General features: G+C 49.6%; 1 protein-coding gene across 11 annotated transcripts in view; it reads left to right on the top strand.

Annotated features, from left to right (window-relative positions):
- Window positions 1-21865, top strand: part of Pitpnm3 (PITPNM family member 3) — an 88362-nt gene that overhangs the window by 36562 nt on the left and 29935 nt on the right. For 9 of the 11 annotated variants that reach the window (XR_388480.2, NM_001024927.2, XM_006533566.1 and 6 more), the window contains one exon: window positions 6753-6800. The exons of the other annotated variants lie outside the window; for them this stretch is intronic. Coding sequence is in view for 7 of the 9 variants with exons in the window: in NM_001024927.2 (NP_001020098.1) it covers window positions 6753-6800 (48 nt within the window). In the remaining 2 variants the exon portion in view is untranslated. The remainder of the gene's footprint in view (window positions 1-6752; window positions 6801-21865) is intronic. 11 annotated transcript variants of the gene reach the window in all.

Below are 21865 nucleotides of genomic sequence, written 5' to 3'. Positions count from 1 at the left end.
ACCAGTCCTCTAAGGGACTCTGCTGCTTGTTCAAACTTAAGAGTGATTAAGGCTTATGATGCTGAGCTGGTTCTGGGGATGCGCCATTTCCCTCTCCCCGCCTTGCTTCAGTCATTGAGTTTGATGTCTTTCTTGCTCAGCTTTGGCTCCCCTTTCATGTTTAGCAATATTTGGCTTTGTGTTCCACTCTGTTTGTAGCTGCCTGTTAGCAGAGCTCTGAGTGATGGAATCTGTCTATCCAGCACAACTTGCTGTCATGTGATTATTAGGGAGGGCTAGAAAATGCCACCGGATAGCTCAGCTCCCGATTTATTCCGCCTGCTTATTTTCAGCCTCTCAGGGTGCCCTGTACCTCACCTGTCCATCTTTTCTCACACATGGGGACGGTTGTCTTTGCTTGGCACACACAGGGGTCAGGGAAGGCTTGTTGCACTGGTTCATCCACTGTGGATGTCTGACTTCTTGCAGAATTCCCTGGTGCTTCCTCCGGAGCCTGCTGTGTTCTTCGAACTTCCTCCACATGCCTCAGTTCTTCCCCTGAAGAGCTGAGCTCAGGTCCTCTTTCTGCTGAGCTGGATCTCTGAGCATTTGGTCTTTGTTGTCACTCAAGGCTCCTTACTGAGAAGGGTGCACAGTCCATGCTATGCTCCACTGTCGCCATCTTAAATTCCTTAATGATTTTTGAATAAGAGGCTCTAAGCTTCCATTTGCCCTAGGCTCTGCCAATTCTGTAGCCATCCCTAGCTCCATCCTTCATAACTCTCTGTCTTTTACTCTCTCTCTCTCTCTCTCTCTCTCTCTCTCTCTCTCTCTCTCTCTCTCTCTCTCTCATGTGTGTGTGTGTGTGTGTGTGTGTGTGTACACTTATATAGTTTGGGTTTCAGAGGACATTCCTTCTTATTTTCCATTGCTGCTGGAGATTCATGTGGAAGTAATTTCTGTCCTTTGAGGAGGTTTGGGGCAGAGGAAAAAGTCTGGGTCATGCAATCAATTTACTGTCTTCATTCTTCACTACTGTGACGCTCCTAAAATAGAAGAGCAGTGACATGTGCTGCCACGGCAGAGTGGAGCACAACGCCCCCACCTTGGCATGCATGGCCATCCTTGCTCCCCACAGTTGTCATTTCCCAGGGTTAGTGAGTTCTCTGTTACTACAGGGATTAAACATCCTTGGGCAGCTACCATGAAGGACATTAAAAAGGGAACATCAAACTATTGCTAAGGCCTGAGACACAGATCACCTCAGACATTCTAGACATTTCTCCCCTTCTCCTCCAGCTAGGCTGGGTTTCTAGTTCAGTGAAGATAGTCAGGCTTGTTGATACTCAGGTCCACTTGGAGGGCCTCCTTGCTTCATTTCTAGTTCTCACTATGCTGGGCTCTTCCTCCAGAAAGCTGCCCTGAGATCCCAGCCTCCCCCTGTCATTCCTGCCCAGTACAACTCGTCTTGCCCCTCACCTACCAATTTGACCACAGTTTTGTTGTTGTTGTTTTCTGGCTTGCACGATCCTTCCACGGCCTGGTATATGAGGCCACCATGACCCTAGAGTGTCAGGTGTCTGGATCTGTCCCTTACTCACTTACACGATACTTCGAGTCAGACCCCGTGCTAGATAGTCTGCTAGATAATTTGGGCAGGGACTCACATCTGATTGATTGCCTATCTTCCAGCCCACTTGGGGGATGTTACAGTTCACTTAACCAGCTGCTCTAACAAGACGGGAGTGAAATAAAGAGGGGGCAAAGAGGACACAGAGCCAGAGCAGAGACTCCAGAGGCTAAGGAAGCTTTTCTGGGATCAGGAAAGATCAAGGGGGACACACCAGGTGGAGGGAACAGGTGTAGAGGTGAGGAGGAAGGTATGAGAAGCTGGGAAGTTTGAGTACATGGAGTCCATCTGATTTTTCTTTCCTGATATTTTGAGAGTGGGTCTCACTAGGTAGTTCAGCCTAGCTGTGAGCCAGAGACCCTCCTGCCTGGGTTTCTTGCGTGCTGAGATTATGGGTGTTTACCACCATGCCTGGAGTTCATTCTCACTGAAGTTGGGGTTTGAGGGATGAAGATGGGGAATAAAAAGGGATGGGGGGGGGAGTTGGGGAGGAGGCAGGAAAAGAAGGCAGAAGCTGGAAGCCTTGTATGTAGGCTGAGGAATTAGGGACTTTCTCAGGAATGACTCTTAGTCTTTGAAATGATCTAAGCCAGGTCACGATGAGCTAGTTTTGGCAGAGCTCATTATGAAAAGCAACTTAGAGAACTAACGGAGCACACCAGGACCTAGTCACTGTGAGCCAGGGATTATAGTAGGTAGTGAACTTTACTAACCCTCAGCTCAGCAGTGCTCAGCATTTGGGGAATAACCTGTTTAGGAGGCACAGATAGGCTTTCCACGCCAGCCTCCTTTATGAACTGAACTAACTGAGCTGTCCTGAGCTTGCTCCCAAAGCCCAGAAACAGGAGAGTGTAGGGCACACAGGGGCCTCAGGATTCCCATACCATGGAAGAACAGACGGAGAATTCTTAGAATCTTCTTCAGGTCTGAAACCCTCCCTAGCAGCCACCCAGTCTCCCTTTGAATGCTAGGAGCAGCTTCTCTTGTTCAGCATCTTCGCTGAATGCTAGGAGCAGCTTCTCTTGTTCAGCATCTTCGCTGAAAGAGATCAGTTCATAGCTGCACACTTTGCTTCTCTTGCTGGAGGGAGCTTGTGGTTTTCTGGAAGATGGATGGAAAGAGGAAAAAGATTACTTGGGAAGTCATTAGCATCATTAGCAAGGTTTGGAAGTGTCTTCTTTTGGGGAGATGCTGTGGCCAAACTCCCCAGAAGGTATAAACTTGAGAAAGGCAAGATTTATGGGATTACAGCCTGGAGCATCAGTGGTCCCAGCTCCTAAACTCCCAGTCCCCAGACTCCAACCCTGAGCCCTAAACCCTAAGCCCTAACCACAGCCTCTAGCCCCAGCCCCCAGTCCTCAGCCTGCGACTTTGCATAACTATCTGCTTATTAGAGCTTCTGTCAGCTCCTGTGATAGAAGAAAGCTTAAGCTGAGGCAAAGTGGCTGGGCCCAGGGGCCCTGGAAAGCTCCAGGCCAAGTGGGGTCTCATTTAGGCAACGCTGAGCCAGCTGCACATTTGGTTAATGGCCCATGTCCTGGGAGCCTACTAATCAGGAAACTGGGTTTCGAAGCTAAGGTGATTCCTCTGTCACTAGGGGTAGCTCTGAGGGGAGATAATGCTAGTCTAAACTGAGAAGGCAAGGCTGGCCTGCTGCTGTGGCTGCCTCCTCTGTATACATCATTTATGATATGAATAGTAGGCTCACCACCATGGTGACAGTTCTGTAATTAGAGTACACTGGGTGGTGGGGTGGCTAAGCAGGAGGATTTGAATTCTAGGCAAGCCTGGGCTATACAGTGAGACCCTCTTATCAAAAACCAAGGGGTTGATCAGGTTGGAGGGACACAAGGTAGGAGAGGTGATAAGAATAATCAGAATGCATGGTATAGATCTGTAAAATAGCAAAGAACAAAATTGATAATCTCCATCCTTAACATTCCCTTCTCCAAATCTAGGCACATCCTGTGCACTGGCATCTCAAGGCCATGGGCCTCCTGGCTTCCCCAGCAGTGAGAGTCTCAGACCCTTGGGCTACTTCTTCGTTAGATAATCCTGCTGATGAGCATTGTGCCCCAGCTCAAAGCTTTACTTCCTCTGTGGTCAGGAAATCAGCACTGGGACCAGAAGCTCATACAGGCTCTGGGCGTGAAACTTCTGTCAAGTGGCATAAGCCAAAATGGCCTCCCTTATCTGGTAGGCGTATAAGAAATGTCAGTGCACTTTTACTGTAGTCTGAGCTGTGGTTTGGGCTTTACTGTCCCCAGTTCTAAATTGTGTTATCTCCTATTTTGTAGTTTGTGAGTGAAATCTGATAGCTCATGTGCCCCAGGCTGAGGCTTTGCTGCATATTGTCCTGCATTGAAACACCTCAAAGGCCTCCCGAGATGGGTGCTTGCCCTTCCTCCGTCCCATCTGGCTGTCCTGTCCCACCTCTCCCCTTCCTCCAACAGGAGCCTGGCCACAGGCAGAGCAGGGGACTGATGCTCCCATCTGCTGTGTTTCTCTAGACTGGCAGTGTCACAGTGTACTCTGAGTGTAACTCCGAGTGAGCAAGCTATTACCCATCCTGTCCACGGAAGCAAGCGCTCCCTTCTGAGAGGACTCTTGTCAGTCCTGGATAGGGGCAGCAGGTACATGCTCCGGCAGGAGTATCACTCCACTCCCCAGTCCATTATGCAAAGTGGCTGGCGGAGTCTAACAGTGGAGGGCTTGGGGGATGGTAGGCTTCCAGTATGTGTGTTCTAAGCCAGGGAGTGGAGGGTCCCAGGCCACTGAGAGTCACTGCTCTGCTCACAATGAACCCAGAAGAGGAAGGTGCACACACTGGCATCCAGAAGACCCAGGTTGAGAGTCTCCAGAGTGAAGTCAGCACCTTTGGTGCTCTTCTTGCTTTCCGGCACAGCCATTGCTGTTCCCTTTGCCCAGAACCCAGCGAATTATGTTGCTGGTTTCTGGGTGCAATAGCAGCAGGAGCTTCGGATGTGGAGATATGGCGAGTCGCTGTTGCACTGAAGCTTGGCTTCCTTACTTATTATATTCATATAAATGGGCTTCCTGCCCAGGGTCACCCGCCCCTGCATCCTGTCTCCCCTGGACTTGGCATGCCTTGAGCATGATGTTTGCTGACCACTTGAAACACCCTGTCTTTTTCTCTTCCTTTGGAATCTCCAATCATGGCTCTGCTGAAGGCTTCCAGGGGCTTCAGCTGAAAATGGTCCCCTGCTTCCCATCCATCATGGCTGACTGCATTCAGCACCGTGCTCCATGCAGACATTTTTTTCTTGCCTTGTGCACACTTTGCTCTTCATTTCTGTTATCACCCCCAGCCCTTGGCACCACGAGTGGGAATGTGTGTTTGGAATGTGTGACCTCATTTCTGTGTTAGGGAAAGGATTTCACCCAGATACACCTACACTCTGCGGCCTTAGGTGATATACAAGAGTGGTGCCTGACATTGGTGTCTGATGCTGGGTCTTCCCCGGCTTCTGTTTGCATCTGGGTTACGGTTATTCTCATTCCTCTGATGGAGTCTGCAGCCACCTCATCATGCTGCCTCATAACCACTCCATGAAGGCTCAGACCTTTCTTCTCCAACTGGACTGTTATAGGACACTAACTCTGTCCTGTGTCTAATAAGTACTGTAGCGTTGGCTCCGGGGAGTACTCTGAGTCCCCCCCCCCACATTAGCCATTGGCTCTGTCCATCTGGCTCCTCCTTGTGTTGTGATGAGGACAAGAGATCATGAGCTAGTTGTCACAAGTAAATCAGTAAGTAAAACACTAAGAGCAAACTGGGCATGGTGGCACGCACCTTTGATTTCAGCACGAAGGAGGCTATAGGCAGGCAGATCTCTGAGTCCAAGACCAGCCTGGTCTACATAGAGTTCCAGGCTAGACAGGGATACATAGTGAGTCTCTGTCAAAATAAACAGCAGTAGCAGCAGCAGCAGCAACAACAACAACAACAACAACAAGGGTGAGCCTCATGAATCGAGTGTTGGTTAGCTACCTGCCTGTGTTCTAAGAACACTAAGTACTCACTTCACAAGGATCCTCTGAGCAAGGTACCGATTCAGCCCTCGATTCTAGAAGTCTGTGGCATAGAAGCTATATAACTGGCTCTCATAGACACAGTAAGTGAAAGACAGCAGGTGTCTATCAATCTGGCTTTCAGTACCCAAAGGGTCTCAAGAGGGCATTGGGCTCGTAGTGTTATCTAGGAATGAAGCTCAGAGAGGAAAAGGGAGGTTCATTGGGTCACACAGTGGGTTGGTGAGAATCAAGTCCTAGTCTCAGACCCCAGCTGGATGCAGTTTCCATTCACAGACCCTTCTGAGGAGGAGAAACTTGGATGCAGGTGACATGAAGCGTGGAGGTGGTTGTGACAGGCAGAGGGGCTGTGGAAACAGGGGCTCTGAGGATGGTGTCTTGCATCACAAATGTAGAGTCAGACACATTTGGAAAAGGAGTCACAGCAGGCCCTAGAGGACTGGCTGGGAAGACAGAGGCATTTCCTGGATAGCACTGCCCTGGAGTCCTGTGAGGGAGGGAGATCCTGGAGGGGGTATCCCACAGTACTCCGGCACTTGCTTAGAGAACCAGGGTTGCTTCAGATGCATTTTTGGGGATCGGGTAGGGAGCAACACAGAATTACTCTGGAATTCCTAGGCATGGCGAATGTGAAGTGTCTGGGAAGTTTCCACAGAAGCCATAGGCAGCAGGATGAACAGATCACAAACCGAGAAGCCCAGTTGGAGAGAGGCTTAACTACTGTTGCCCAAACACAGTGCCCAGCTCAGACGCTTATAGGACAGTGAGATGGGAAAAGGAGGGCAGCATCTAGCAGCTGCTTCATAAGAGAGGAGAGGAGCCAGCAAAGATAACCCCCGGAAAGCTAAGGTCAAGGGAGCTAGCCAGCACTCAGCAATGGTGCCGTGTGGGTGGGGGCTCAGGGCTGGGTCACACACGAAGGCCAAAGGCTAACTCTGAGGTGGAGGGGGCAGGGTGGGAAACTTGGGTCGTGAGTCTGCCACCCTCAGCTCTGGAGGGGTAGTGGCACTGCCAGCAGCTCCTCAGGGGAGTGCAGCGTTGGTGCAGTAGAGCAGTGGCCCAGCTGCTCACGTCCATTTTGTTTCCACAGGAGACGGGGCCACAGCGTGCACATCCAGCATCCTGCAGGAGAAGCAGCGTGAGTTACATCTGGCTGTACAGAGGCCTTTCCTTCCATTGGATGGATGGTGGCCCCTGGGCCTGGTCCCCTCTGAGGCTTAGAGTTCCAAGGGTAGAAGGCTCTCTCCCATCTTATTCCTGGGTGGGAACAGAAAGCCTAGGTTGAGGCAGCTTTCCTGAGATGAGACCCCAGGCTTCTAAGCCATCTCTGCTGGGCAGTTCTGCTGTCAGAGCTGGAGCTAGGGCAAGAGGCTGATAGGAGCTAGGGCAAGAGGCTGATGGCCCGGCTAGAGGATGGGGCACAGCAGGCAGGACCACTGAAAGTTTAGTGACTGTCTTCATGGGGATGGAGACTGGGAGGGACTAGTTAGGTAGCCTTCTTGAGCCTTTCTGGCCATCAACATTTGAATGCCGGCTTCCAGCAGTCATGGTTGGCCCTGTGCTGACCAAGATCTGAGCGAACGAGGTCATCCAAGACTGTGTTCCTGAACGTGGTCCCTTTTAAATACACGTTTTACTTTTCAGATATTTGTCATTGTATGTGTGAGGGTGGACAAGTGTGAGGTCAGAGGACATCTCTCGGAAGTTGGTTCTTGCCTTCTATCATGGGTTCTGGATGTATGTGTGTGTGTGTGTGTGTGTGTGTGTGTGTGTGTGTGTGTGTGTGTGTTGTGTGGTGGTGTCAAACTCAGGCCCAGGCTTGCACAGCAAGTGCCTCTTCCACGGAGTCATCTCACCAGCCCTGGATGTGCTGGGCCTTACACCCCCCACCCCACCCCTATACTCCCCCCCCCCCGCCCCTGAATGATTGGCTCTGTAGTCAGGCTCCTAGGATTGACTTTGGTGGTTTCTTACCCTTGTCTTTTTTCCCCCTGTGTCACACCAGCCTACCTTGACTTCTGCCAGTTTCCTTAGGAAGATGGGTATGGCACTGGTTATACTATGGTCATGCCAGCATGCTGGCCACAAGTCCTGTGGACACACCAGGTGGACTCGGTGGGCAGCACCTGTGCCAGGTCTTGTCCATGAGCAGTGTTGACTTCCATATGAGGCTAGGTTTGGGGCAAGGGCTCAGAACTCTCCTCATTTCCTGCCTGCTGGTCTGCTTGTGGCTACAGTTTTGGGGAGGTTCAGCCCATTTTGCTTCCTAGCTCCCCAGGCCCCAACTTGAGGCCTTCTTTCAAGCTCTCCCCTCCTCTGCTGAGCTTCTGTGGAGGATGTGTAAACAACAGAATCTACAACTCTGTGGCCTGGGCCTTCAGCACAGCTTCCCTGATGCCCGATGTTATAATGCACAGACAAGGGCATGACTGCTCAGAAGGGCTGGCGGCCACCTCCACGGTACCGACAAAGAGAAAGGAGAGGGTGCCAGGAAAGAGGGGCAGACAAATTTGTGCCTGCAGGGTCTTAATTTTTGGAGGTGACAAAGTGGTGACACAGAGATTCAGGCCATTAATGAAAAGATTGGTTACAGACTTTGCAAGAGCTGAGCCATTACACTAGAAAGCAGGGAGTGAGAGAGCCACCAGTCCTGGCTGCAGCTGTGAGTGTGTTTTTTGGTGGGTGGGTGGAAGGTCCTTGGAGAAGGAGGGCAGGGGGACATCTTGGGACTGGTGGTTTGAATAATGGCAGGGTTTTCACTCTGCTGGTCCCTAGTTCCCTGGCACCTGGCCCTGGTTCCCTCGGGATAGAGGAAGACAGGCTTGGTGGGTGAGTATTAGCTACAATAGGTATCTGGGTGTGGATTGGGCTGTGGTTGGTTGGTTTTGAAAGGCACATTCATGGGCAAGTTTGGTCTCTGTTTGAATTAGTCCACGTAGGATTGCCAGCATCTCACTGACCAGGAAGTCTCCAATATATTGAACTGCCAAGAAGTTAAAAAAACAAAAAAACAAAACAACAACAGCAAAAAATCACCAAGAGCCCAGATTACCTTTTTTTTAAAAAAAATATTTATCTTAGAGACAGAGTCTCACTGTGTAGTCTGAGCTGACCTCAAACTTTTGGCAATCTCTCTGTCTCAGCTTCCTAAGTGCCAGGAGTACAGGCATGTACCATTATGACTGCTGCTGCTGCTGCTGAGCCTTTAGCAGTAACTTGAAGGTGAAAACAAGCCATCTGAAGCAGGCTTTGTCACCAAGAGGCAGGTCACAGCTCCCTTCCCCACAGTCCCCACACACACAATTGAATTGACAGAATGCTTAGTGTCTCCGGAGCCTCCCTGGGAAAAAATTGCATTTCAATAGCAGCAAAGTCTTTTTTTTATTTTGCGGTTATAGATTTTGGTCAAAATTATATTGCTGAAGGCTGTTATTGTATCCTGCTCCTTGAGGATTTTTTTTATGAAGGAAAAAAATATCAGTTGATGTTAAGAAGAATTTTAGAGCCATAAAATGTGTGTCTTGGTGGCTGTCTGGGCTGATGCTACCCAAGTTGAAACCCAGTATGTTTGGCAGGGAGGAAAACTTACACTGTAACCTCCTTTTCTATGATGGCAAAAGTCTTTAACTGAGAGTAATGCTTTTCACATAACTCTATAATTATGTCCTGCCTACAATTTCAGACATTAAAATCATTTTTCTTCTATGAAGTGGTGGTGGTAATTGGTGGTAATGTGTTTGTTTATTTTTAAATCCTAAATGGGCAAAATAAACGTTAGTGACCTGAATTTAAGAAGGCAATATCCACGGCTTACATTTAGAACGCGCTTTTCCACTGGGTATTTTAAAGCTCTGAAAATAAGATATTACTCTGGGTGAGGAATCGGATCCCTGCCACCAGGGAGTGGCGCTGTGATGTCTGGGCTTTAAAGGGAGAAAGAAGGTCTATGTGTTATATTCGGAAAGATGGCCAAACTCCCTGCTTTCTGGGTCAGCTGAGGGTGTCAGAGGCTGGATAACAGATGCACAGAAAGGGTCTCATACCTTGCATTTGCATAAGGCTTCACAGCTGGAACCTCTGGGCCAGATGTGAGCATGCATCTCTTGGAGCTCCATTACACTGACTCTCTGCTACCATCATGGAAACAGTGTTTCTCCCGTTATGGTTGAGATATGAGGTACCTCCTGCCCTGCCCACCCCTGGCCCTGGGATCACAAGAAGAAGGCTTGGTCTTCAACTGGAGGGTCCAACCACTAAGAACTGATAGATTCATAATTTGATGTCACCACTGGAAGGTGGCAGCAATTACTGGAGTCATTTTCTTGGGGATTATATCTTGTCTCTAGCTCCTTGTCCTGCCTCTGCTTCCTGGGTACCTTGAGGTGAACAACTTTGTGACTTCACATTTTTCTGCCATCTTTTACCACACCACAAAAATACCTGAGCCCCAATAAACCCTTACACCTTGACACTGTTTCTCTTTGACATTTGGTTACAATGATAAAATGCTAACTAATGGGTGGTGGGAGGTTACTCAGCCTATGTCTAGCAGCTCTGGGACTTGTGTGCTCAGGACTCCCTGATCCTTGGTGGCTTCTACAGAGTCCTACATTTGTCTGCTACCGGACAGACGGCCTGGAATCCCAAGACCACTTGTGCTATTTAGAACAAGGTGGGAAGAAACTGGGGGAATGGCCAGGTGTGAGGACAGGGAAGGGGCTTGAATTGGGGAGCAGGGGGCCTGGGCCGTTTCTTCCAGCTTGCCTTGCAAATCATGACCAGGACTGGGGCCCAGCCCTTTCTTCTGTTGGCACATGGAGTCCCTGTGGGTCTGTTATTCTAGGTGTTTCTGCTGCTGCCTCTTTGTTCTCTGGTTTCCTTTGTCCGTATCTCTTTGTGTTTCTGCCTTTCATTGCTTGGTGATAACAGGGACATTTTCAGATACTTCCCATGTGCCTGAGTGAGCCTTCCTCTGGTCCTGCAGGTCCTAAGAGACCAAAGCTCACTGCACTATTCTCCCCTTCAGAGAGAAGAGTATTGTTCTCCACAAACCCAAAGTCCAAACCTGGGCTCCTTCCAGACATCACCCCCACCATTTTCACCACTATCACCACCACCACCACCACCACCACCACCTTGCCAAATTGGCCCCCAGGGCAGTTCATTGCCTCCAGCAGAACTCAGGTTAGCCTCCTCTTCTCTCTCTCATCTATCGGAAGCCAATCCTTCTTTTGACTACGCTGCCCATGCTGGCCTCCATGGCTCCAGTGTCTCCCACTCCTGTCCTTAGGAGTGACAGGGAGGTCTTTGTAGGAAATCTTGCCCTTCTAACCCTGCCTGTTTCACTCGCTCACTCGCTGCCTAGTGCTCCCTGTCCCCTGTCTCCTTTCATCTGTGTGTCTCTGCTGAGTCAGTTTGGATGTTAACTGTGTGTGTGCATGCAAGCCCCTGTCCTTTCTAGAGAATGATCTCCGGTAGCTCGAGCTTCTCACGGGACAGTGGAGAGGCTTGAGATCCCACCCATCCCAGCATCCCAGTGGAAGGGCAGAAGCAACCTCCTTAGCAAACAGTAGGAAGGACGCAGGTCCCTGGGGACTCTCCCCTCACTTCCCCCTCCATGGCTGCAGAGACTGGATGTCATGCTACGTGTAGAGAGTGGTCCTGTCCTTGCCATGGGCTTCTTGCATTGTCTATAGGGTGGGGAGTCCACTGTCTCTATTCACACCCCACGCAAGTGCCCCCAAAGGCCTCCCCTGTCCCTCTGGCTCAGTAGCTGTTTGGTGTGGTGGAAATTGCCTAGGCTTTGCTCTCTGATACCCATTAAATCTCGAGTGTGGAAGGGCTGACACCATGATTTCAGGGTCACAAGGTAAAAACAAAGATGGACAGGAGCTGATGACTTCTGAGGAAGGCAGCCATTCTGCCAGCTCTGCTCCGATAACCTCAGAGGTTACCCGTGCCTGGCCAATTTGGATCCAAGTTCTCTCCTTTCCTGCAGCTTCTCCTTCTCAGGTGCCCCAGGTACCTGGAGAAGTGCTCTGTCTGTCCTGTTGCACAGCTACTTTCTGAAGGAAGTCTCATGACCAGCCATCAACCCCTAACCCCACAACCCCACCCTCAATCCCTTTGGGTCCAGACTGTTCATAGGAAAGGGACACGTAAGAATATCTGGAGCTTCCTCTGCATGGAAAGAGTGTCCCTCTTACCTTTACCTACTGTGTCCCTCAGGCTCGGGTGGAGCCCACATGGCTTACAACAGGAACTTGACACATGCTGGCCTCCCTAAGGGACAGTACGGTGGAATAGCCATGCTTTCAGATCAGAGTGCAGTGCTTCCTCTAACCTCCTCTAGTTCATGGACCAGAATCTGGCAGTAACTAATGCTAAGCTCCAGTTTTCTTACCCCAGACCGACCCTGCGTCTCCACTGATACCCTAGCTTTGGGCAGAGCCTGACATATCCAGGGCCCGAGTCCAGGCTCCAGGCCCTGGCTCTAGTCTGAACTTGGATCCTCAGTTCAGGTGTTGAGGGCAGCGGACATCACCCTCCCCACTGGACAAGGTTGATGCCGTACCCCATTGCCTAGGCCTCCTTCCCAATAAGCCCTCAGTTCATAGTCCATTTGGGATGACTCCCCCTCCCGGCACGGTGTTCAAAGCCCCTTTCCCACAGCTGGCCTTCCCCTCCTCCGCCTGGTAACTGGTATCTTTTCCTGGCCTGTGTGGGCAGCTTGCTGAGCACAGCTGCAGACAGGCTATATTTAGCCGGCTTTAATGAGCTCAGGGTGGCAGACGTCCGCCTTGGGAGCACTTTTTCTTGCGTGTGTGCGTATGTTTGGGCCTGGCATGCTTCCTTTCTTTGTGCTCCTGTGTGCATTCGCTCCCCCTACCTCCATGGTTGTGTGCACTAGTGTGCACTGGCTAGCATGTGCCATGAGAGCAGATGCAGTTCTCCCTGCACAGCGTCTCTGCTGTGTAGTGGCTGGGTGCAGTTCTGATGCTTGTGGTGCAGAATGGGAGCAAATCATTAGTCTGTTGGCTTGTTTGTTGAAGAATATTTAATGAATACCTTTATTATCCAGGGCTGTGGTAGTCTCTGGGGATAAAACAGAGCAGAGCCAAATGAACACAGTCTATCTCCTAAGGGTTTTACAGTCTGGGAGCTGGAGGAGAGAGTCCTCAAATAACTAAAAAATTACAATTGTGGGTTGAAGAGATGGCTCAGCAGATAATGGTGCTTGCTGCCAAGGCTGACAACCTAAATTTTATCCCTGGAACGTACACTGTAGGAGAGAATCAGTTCCCACAAGTTGTCTTCTGTTCTCCATATGTGTGCCATGGGGCATGAGTGCTGATATTTGTCTGCTTGGACATGTGTGTGTGTGCATGCACTCATGTGAGCACACACACACACATACACACACACACACACAAATTGAAAGCATTTTTGGGCTACAGAGTTGGCTTAGCAGTTAAGAGGACTGGCTTTTCTTCCAGAGGACCCAGGTTCAATTTTCAGAACCCATATGGCAGCTAACAACCATCTCTAACTCTAGTTCCAAGGCATCCAGAACCCTCTTCTGGCCTCCACAGGCACCAGGCATGCAGTAGCACACTGACACACATGCAGGCTGAATACTTACACACATAAAACAAAATTTTTTTAAAAATTAAAAACAATTGTAAGGATTTGTCCCAGGAAAGAGAGCTATGCTGCTTTGTGTGTGTGTGTGTGTGTGAGTGTGAGTGTGTGTGTGTATGTGTGTGTGTCTGTGTGTGTTTGTGTGTATGTGTAAGGATGAGTGGATGGGACATTCCCACCTCAAGGAGGAAGGAACATGGATGTTTCTGTAAGAAATTTGTGTTACATGTGCAGTATAAAAATGTCCAGACCTAGGAAGCAGAGATGCAAGGGCTCCATGGTGAGAGGGGAAGGGGGAATGTTTGCCAACAGAAAGGCAGAAATGGCTGAGTTTGGAAGGAAAGAGGAAACAAGGGTAGAGGTAGGTAGAGTGGAGACTGTGGACAGACTGTGGTTGTCAAAGAAGTGCAAAGTCAAAGGTTGCCCTGGAGGATATGGTGAGCTCACAGCTATAGAATGTAGCCTGGGACTCAGTCAGAGGTCCAGCAGAGGGAAGGCTCCTAAACTACATGGCAGGAGGAGAGCCTTGCAAAGGGACCTGATGCCCAGCTGACCAAAATGGCATCCATAGCTGGAGCTTCATAGCTTCATAGAGTGCATGGCACAGGGGGATCCCTCCTCTTCCCAGTTCTCCTATAGTGTCTCCCATGGCTTAACTTTTACCATGGAGCCTCCGCCTTTCCAGAGACAGGGCCAAGGCTATGTAGTCGGTGGGAGGGGCCAATGGAGACCACTCAGCGCAGACCCCTGACTTGATGCAAGGAACCACACTCTGTTTTCCTGAAAATCAGTGTGACTTTGACCTTGGGTTTCCACTTGGCTGAGCAGATGAAGGACCCCTCTCTGTGAGTGCACAGCCGTCTCCTTCCCTAAGTTTTCTGTCAATGTCCCTGAGGCTCTACATATTACCCCACACAGGTTGGTGTGTGGAACCCTGTGCTGCACACATATAGGCAGGATCCTGTGCTCACACTGGATTGTAGAGTGACCTTTAACCCAATTCCTCGTCTCCCACTTGTCTCCCCCTATAGCTCCCAGTGGATTCCTGGGTCTCAAGGGTAGCTAGGTCTTGTGAGTTCCCCTCCTTCATGGGATTGTGAAGGGTTCAGCCTCTGTCCTCCCCTCAACTGGAGTGGTGAGGTGGGAGCCTTTCATTTTTTTTTTCAACTTGAAAGCATCTCTTGTGTCTTCAAATCCTCTTTTCCTGGTAACAAAGGAAAAACAAGAGCCAGGGAGCTTTGCCACAAACCTAGAGGCAAGGAGTTGGAGCAGGCAGAAAATATAAAGTCAGATCTCAGAAAAGACAAAAAAAAATCACCTTGTTACACGCACTTTGAAAATAGTCTTAGTTTTGATCTGGTTTTTTTGAGTAGGCCGTGCATGAACAAGGTAAAAGTCTCAAAAGGCATGAACGATGACGCACGTACCTCCCTCTTCCCGCTCCATGCCCGGCTCAGCTCACCCAGCTCTTCTTCCCAGACGTGGAGAGGATGACGAGCGTCTCATGTCCCACTCCAGACTCTGCAAACATGAACATATCCATAAATATTCACTTCCATATATATTTTTATATATACCCCACACAGATGGGAGCGCGCCGTGTGCGTTTTCCCCCTTGCCTTCTGTGGATAATATACCACGATTCTCTTCCTGTCTCTGAACATCTACAACACTCAGGTTCATTGATCTTGGCCTTGAGTGTGTGCAAGATCTCTGTGATGCACTTTATTTAGCCTGTCCCCTGTAAGTTGCCTCTCACCATTCAGTATTGTAAACAGCATAGCTGTGGTTGATGGGGTACATGCAGCATGTCCGTCACATGGACTTGGCCTGGCTGGGTCATGGGTGCTTGGTATTTTTAATGGCACTACCAGATGGCCCTCCAGAGAGCTTGTATTGATTTTTACTCTCACAACAAGGAATAAAGAAAACCTGTTTTCCCACAGGGTGTTGATAGTGGCTTAACCGAGAAACACAAGCAAGGGATTATGGGTGATCTCATGGGTAGACTTTAGCGCCTCTTTGTGTGTGAGAGTCATTTCCTGTCCCTAGGCTGGGAGCCACTGAGATTGGAAAGGATGACTGAGGGGGGTTTGGGCTGGATGAGGTGGCTGCATTCCATTGTGAGAGTGTGAACTTCTGGGTAGGCAAGCCCAAGATGACTAAACTGGGACTAGTCAGACCCTATTGTCCCAGCAAGCTCCTGTACCCAATGACAGGGTCTGCCTGCCTTCCCTCACAGCCTGTTTCTTTGTGAGAGGACAGGACCGTGGAGTTGGAGGCATTTGAAAACTGAAGAGATCATTCCTTTCTAGTCACTTCCTCATTTTAGATGGAACGATTCCAGGCCTGACCTGCGGCCTGGGTTCAAATCCTTGTGTGTATCAGTTACCTTTCCTCATTACCGGTACAAATATCTGTCAGGAACTTACAGGAGAAAATGGCTTTGTTGTTGTTGTTGTTGTTTGACTCAGTTTCAGTTAATGTAGTAGAAGGCCTGGCCAGGAAGGCCTTGACCTTAGAGGTTGATATCGGCCACCTACACTCCAGGTCAATAACCTCCCCAAAACAATACCACCAGCTGGAGACAAACACAAGCCAATGGGGGACAGTCTACATTCAAGCCTTCCATTTCCATCTGGAGAAAGGGTCCCTTAACCCTTCTGAGTCTCGGTTGTCTCTGTGAGGCGTTCAGAAAAAACATGAAGATTGTGCTAGACACAAGGTGATGACTGGGCACTCGAGACACAGATGAAAGGACCTGTGTTCATACGGAGGGCTCAGTGGGGACACCAGGTTGGGGTTGTCATACTCTTCTGGCCATCTTACCAGCCTTGGTTCAAGATGGTGGCTTTCTGGCCCTGACATGGGTTTCCTTAGCTGAGTTATCTCTCTAAGATATTCCCATGCTCATTTAGAGTGACCAACAGTATGTTCTTAAGAGGGTCTTTCTGGGTCCCAGACCCTAGTAAGGGGCAAGGTCAAGCTTTTGTCTGTTTCTCTTTAAAGCCACTGGTTTACTAAAGACCTCTACCATTAGCTAAACAAAGTCAGGTGGGTGCAATTTGATCTTGACTTTGAGAAGGCAAATGTTAATGTTAGACACAGGAGGAATCTCAGTTTCTAGATCCTCCTAACCCTGGGTGAAAATTCCATCCCAGCATCCCTACCAAGTGGATATTGCATAACTTGCTTGCATAACCTGGGTGGAGGAGAGTTGCCTGCCTACAGGCCAGCACAGGCCACTGTGAACAACTGTAAACACCGTAGGCACAAGCCTGAGGTACTCAATCCACCATGACATGCTGTTGTCCTGCCCTGGACTCCCTTGGCTCAAACATGGCTCAGCGTGCATCTGTAACTGGATCTGCATCGTGAATCTGCAGTGTAGATCTGTGCGGTGGATCTTCACTGTGAATCTGTGGTGTGGAACTGTAGTGCATATTTACTGAGTAATCTGTACTGTGGATCTGTGGAGTGTGGCTGTGGTATGGACCTATGGTATGGGTCTGCAGGGTGTATCCATAGAGTAAGGAGATCTGTGATGGGGAATCTGTGGCATGGGTCTGCATGTACATCAGCCACATTAATTTGTGTTGAAAATCTGCTATACAAACCAGCATGGCTTCTATAGCGTGGATCTACAGAATGGATCTTCAGTGTGGATTCTGCACCTTGGGCAGTGTGTATCTGCAGGTCCACTTGGGTCTGCTTTTCTCTGGGCTGGACCCTTCCCTTTCTACAGTTATCAGGCTCTAGGTATGTCCTCAATGTGGCCTGAAGTCCTCATTTGGAACTGTAATTCTGGTTTGGACAGTCTCATTTTGCAGCCCTGCATTATGTGACTAGAGCTGGTTTACATGGCCTACATAAGTTTTAGACAGGTGACTTCGACCTGGTCACATGACTTGGTTTTATTCATATAATTCTCCAAGCTTGGGATCTTTATAGCCTTGTACTGAATTTGCTTGGGTGTTTTCAGCTCTGACCCAAGTTGGGTGATGACCAGCAAGCAGAATAGAAGTCAGAAAGGGAGACTGAGTTACGTGTTAACACCAAAATACAAGATTTAAGCTTGTTACCAGCTTGTAAATGTAATAACACACGTTTATAGTGTTCACCCAATGTACATATTCATAAATACTTTGAGACTAAAATAAATATGGGCTAACTAAAGAAATGATAGAAAATCTAGAAAAGTGGAGACCAGGGGAAGATCAATCTCTGTCCCAGCATGCAGAAAAAGTTACACCATTTAGGTGATTTGCGTTGACTACGAGGCTCAGACCCCTGCCCCACCCCTTCTGCCTACCTAGAAAGCTATTTCACAAGGCTGGAAGCTGGGACACCTGTAGGGGAAGGTGACCTGGAGTCTGGATGATGACTGAAGCTTCCGAGGAGCCTTCAGGGACTGCCTGGCAGCAAGACTGGGCTAGAGTGAGGAAGAAAGCTTGTGTTAGTCAACTTACTGGGAAAAAAAAATCCAAAACAAACTACAAACAAAATCCCATAAAAACCAACCAAACAACCAAACAAACACAACTTGATACAATTACTTTTAAAGAAAGACTCAGTGGAATCCAGCCAGAGCTAGTTCATTTTCAGTTTTCAATAGTTGCCAGGCTTTCACTGGACAGGAAATCTCCCTGTTTTTTGAGAGCCCAGGAGCCTCTGGAAAAGGCCTGTTATTTTCTCTGCTTCCCTCGGTCTTCTGTGCATTCTGCTCTTGGAGATCAGTCCCTGCCTGTAACTTTGGCTCCGAGTTTCAGAGGTGTCCTTCCACCATTGCTTGGAGCCTGGGTGGTACAGTGTGGGGGCCATGTCATGGAGAAAGCTGTTCACCTCCTGCTGGCCAGGGAGCAAAGGAGGGACAGGAAGGGCCTGAAGTGCCCAGAGACACTAGAAGGCCACACTCCTTCCTCTTACCAGACTCCATTCCCCAGCAGCACTGCAGCTTGGGAACCAAGCCTTCAATATGTGGGAACTGGTGGGGCATTCAAGACCCAGTTCAGAGCAGGAGAACAAAGCCATGGGGTTAGTGCAAAACTGTGCTTCTGCCCATATGTGTGCTTCCATGTCCTGCAGCCATTTAGGTCCCTTTCAAGATGGCCTACGTGGTCCTAGGCTGGGCCAGCCCCACTCAGTTCACCCCATGGAGAGCTGGTAGAGGTGATCATCAACGCCAGGGGACTGGTAGGATGGAGAATATAGCCAAGCAATAAGTGTTCCCTCCTGTGGGGCCCCAGCAGTGAGTGGCAAGGGAGGGGGGGACAGTTGGGCTCTCCTGCCAGGCTAGGGTGATGCTTTGCTTGGGGAAGCGAGCACATGCGTGGTGACCTTGGCTTTTGTCTCTGTAGCAGTGTGGCGCACGGTAATTAGAAGGGCTGATCACGATCTGTGATTTCCAAGGCTGTGATTAAGCAAAAATAGCCTCTATTCTTCAGCCATCAGAAAGAGCCATGGTGAGCTGGGTGGGTCACCAGCCCAGAGCTGGGGCAGGCAGGGTGCTGGGAGCAGGCACTGTGGTAGCTGCCTGCCTCAAAGGCCACCAGAAAACAATGTCACAAAACAGTTTACCTACCCTAAGTCTGGGCCTAGTAGGAAGCCAGCCTGAACAAGGCCATGCAAACAGAAATGAACAGGAGGTGGGAAGAAACCGGTTGCTTGATGGCCAGGTCCCTGGGCCCCTTGCGGGTGGCTTTTCACCACCCAGGATTCTTTGCTAGCTTCTCATCACCAGAAAAACCTGGGAATTCCCCAAATGCCAGGTCAGGAGGTTCTAACATTCCCAGAGTATCTAAGAGCCCAGCTCTTCTAAGCACTTGCTCAGGGAATTATGTTTCCCAGAGGAAGAGGGGCTCCTCCCTGAACCTGGGGTCTCAGGGGACTTCAGCAGCTCAGAGAGGCTGTGTAGCTGTGAACACCTAAGGTCATCACTTCCAGTTTTTCCAAAAAATAAAAAAATGCCAGCTCCTGGAAGCTGATAACTTCTGCTTTTAGGTTGAGGGAAACAAAGTAACCCTATACTAGCAAGTCATGGCCCATTCAGCAAGCTGTGAGGTAAGCATCCTGGTCTAGGTAGAACTGAGGAGACTTGCCAGCAGGAGTGGCTACTGAGTAGGATTTTGCAGCATACACAGGAGTTTTCAAGTTTGCAAAGGGAGGAAAGGCTCATAGGCACAAAGCTCTGCATAAGCAAAGGTGACAAGGGATGGAGAGTTCTGTCTTGCGGGAGAATCAGATCCAGTGATCTTGGTTATTGTGGGAGGTTCTTAAAAGGACGAGGCTTTGCTGGGTGTCGTGGTGCCTGCCTAAAATCTCAGTGTGCAAAAGGCTGAGGCAGGGTGGGCAGTGGTGGCTCACACCTTTAATCCCAGCACTCCAGAAGGCAGAGGCAGGTGGCTCTCTGAGTTTGAGGCTAGCCTGGTCTACAAGGCAAGTTCCAGGACATCCAGAACTACATAGAGAAACTCTGTCTCCGAGGTGTGGGTGGGGGGGAAGGCTGAGGCAGGAGGATTGCCAAGGATTGGAAGCCTGGATTACATAGGAAGATTTAGTCTCAAAACAGCAGCAGCAATAGTAACAATAGCAACGAAGCCTTATGACAGACAGACAGACAGACAGACAGACAGAGGCCTCTATTATACTGTGGGTGACTGTGGTCCTGGCAGGAAGTACTCAAAGGACCAGAATCTGCATCTACCAGGCAAGGTCTCCTGGTGGCTGAGAGTACAACTTCTGTGGTCTGTGCATCCAAGGAGCAAGGCTCCGTCCCCAAACTGCAGAGAAAGTGAGGTATTTCCTGGGGATGATGCAGGGGAGTCGATGCTGCAGATGCCCCTATCCTGCCTCTCCCCTCAGCTCAAATCTCTACTGATCTGAAAACTTCTTCAGTGTCACCTATGGCCAAGATGCCATGCACATCCACCAATTGCATGAGTATTGTGTGGGCCCCAGAGTGGCTGACCCCAGGCAGTTGGAGGATGTGGGAGCTCCTAAGATCTATGTCACCAGTGAAGATGCAGGATTTAGCTTCCACCTAGCAGAGGGCATGATGCCTGGGAGACAGCAGGACCCTCATGTCTTCTCACCGAGTTATTTATAGCCATGCAATGGTAATTTGTGGCAATCACAGCATTTAATCCTGTAATCACACTGCAAGCAGGCACCCAGCCCAGTGAGGTCGGTGAGCCTGCCAGGGCTGGGGAGGGACTTGGCGGCAGGGCAGTGGAGGTGGTGATGTTCCTATCAGCCTTCATCTCATTTTGTCAGCCATGCCCCTCCCCTTGCACCCCAGATAATATGAATAACAATAGCAGCTAACTCAATCACAGGTGTCATATTCCATGCCTTGTTCTAAAGCCCCTCACCCGTAGGGACTCATTGGTCATCACTGAGGCTACATAAGGGAGTTATATTATTGCTGTGGCATCCCTGCACCCCAGGAGAGAAAACAGGCTTATGTCTCACCACTGATAAGAGTCATATCTTGAACTCAGGCCTCTGGTTTCAAAGCCCTTGGTTTTGGAGATCACAGACTCAGAGGTAGGACTGTCCCATTTATCCCCTCCCCACTGCTGCTATTGACCTTGGCCAGCTCCTCCCTGCACCTGCTCCAGAGGGCAGACATGCTCAAGAGGCTACAGGCACCAAAAGGCTACTTTTTACTTCGCGCTGGTGCTGGCTTCTCTCCAGCTCTTTCCCCAGGGATGAATGGTTTCATGTTTGTAGAAAGAGAAGACTTGGGCAGCAGATCTGGACTCAATTTTTAGATGCTCTCTGCATTTTGCTTCTGCAGGGAGGGCTAGCCTTCAGCTTGCATCAGAAGGGCAGGGCACCACCTGGCTGAGTGCCATCTTCAATGAAGGTGGGGCCCTCTAGCGGGGATTTCTTGACCTTATTTGTTTATATGGCAGGCCCAAATGTCCTGGGGTGTGTTAAGACTTTAGAGTTTACTCATCTGTAAAATGGGACCAAGGACAAGAGCCATCTAAACTGAGAAGGCAGCTGAGGAAATGGCTGACTTGACACATGCCAACCCTTAATAAGGCTCAGTGAGGTGGGCTCATTCCTATTGCTGTTTATTGCCATCCTGTCCTGAGTGCAGAACCTAGGGCTCCCCTATCCAGGCTCAGGGTCAAGTCTTTTATAGTTAGAGACAGACAGAAGGGCTAGGGGAAAGGGTGACATTAACTTTCAATCTCAGCACCCAGGAGGCAGGGACAGGAGAACGGACAACTCCATGCCAACCTTTGCTACTTAGGGAGACCTTGCCTCAGTAAAAGTACAGAGTGAAAGCAAGAAGCCAGGGTCGAGAAGATGGCTCAATAAGTAAAGCACTTGCCATGCAAGTGTGAGTATCTGAGTTCGAATCTCCAGAACTCAAGTAAAACTGGACACAGTAAACCATGTGTCTGTAATTCCAGCGTTCTCATTGTGAGATGAGAAATTGAGATAGAATTCCCATAAGTCTGCAGGTAACCCTGTCTCAAACAAGATGAAAGTGAAGACCAGCGTCTGAGGTTGTCTTCCGACTTCTGCATGCAGGCTGTGGCAATTGTG

The sequence above is a fragment of the Mus musculus genome, chromosome 11 (assembly GCF_000001635.26).
Source record: "Mus musculus strain C57BL/6J chromosome 11, GRCm38.p6 C57BL/6J".
Classification (NCBI taxonomy): domain Eukaryota; kingdom Metazoa; phylum Chordata; class Mammalia; order Rodentia; family Muridae; genus Mus; species Mus musculus.
This window is presented reverse-complemented; position numbering and strand designations above follow the sequence as displayed.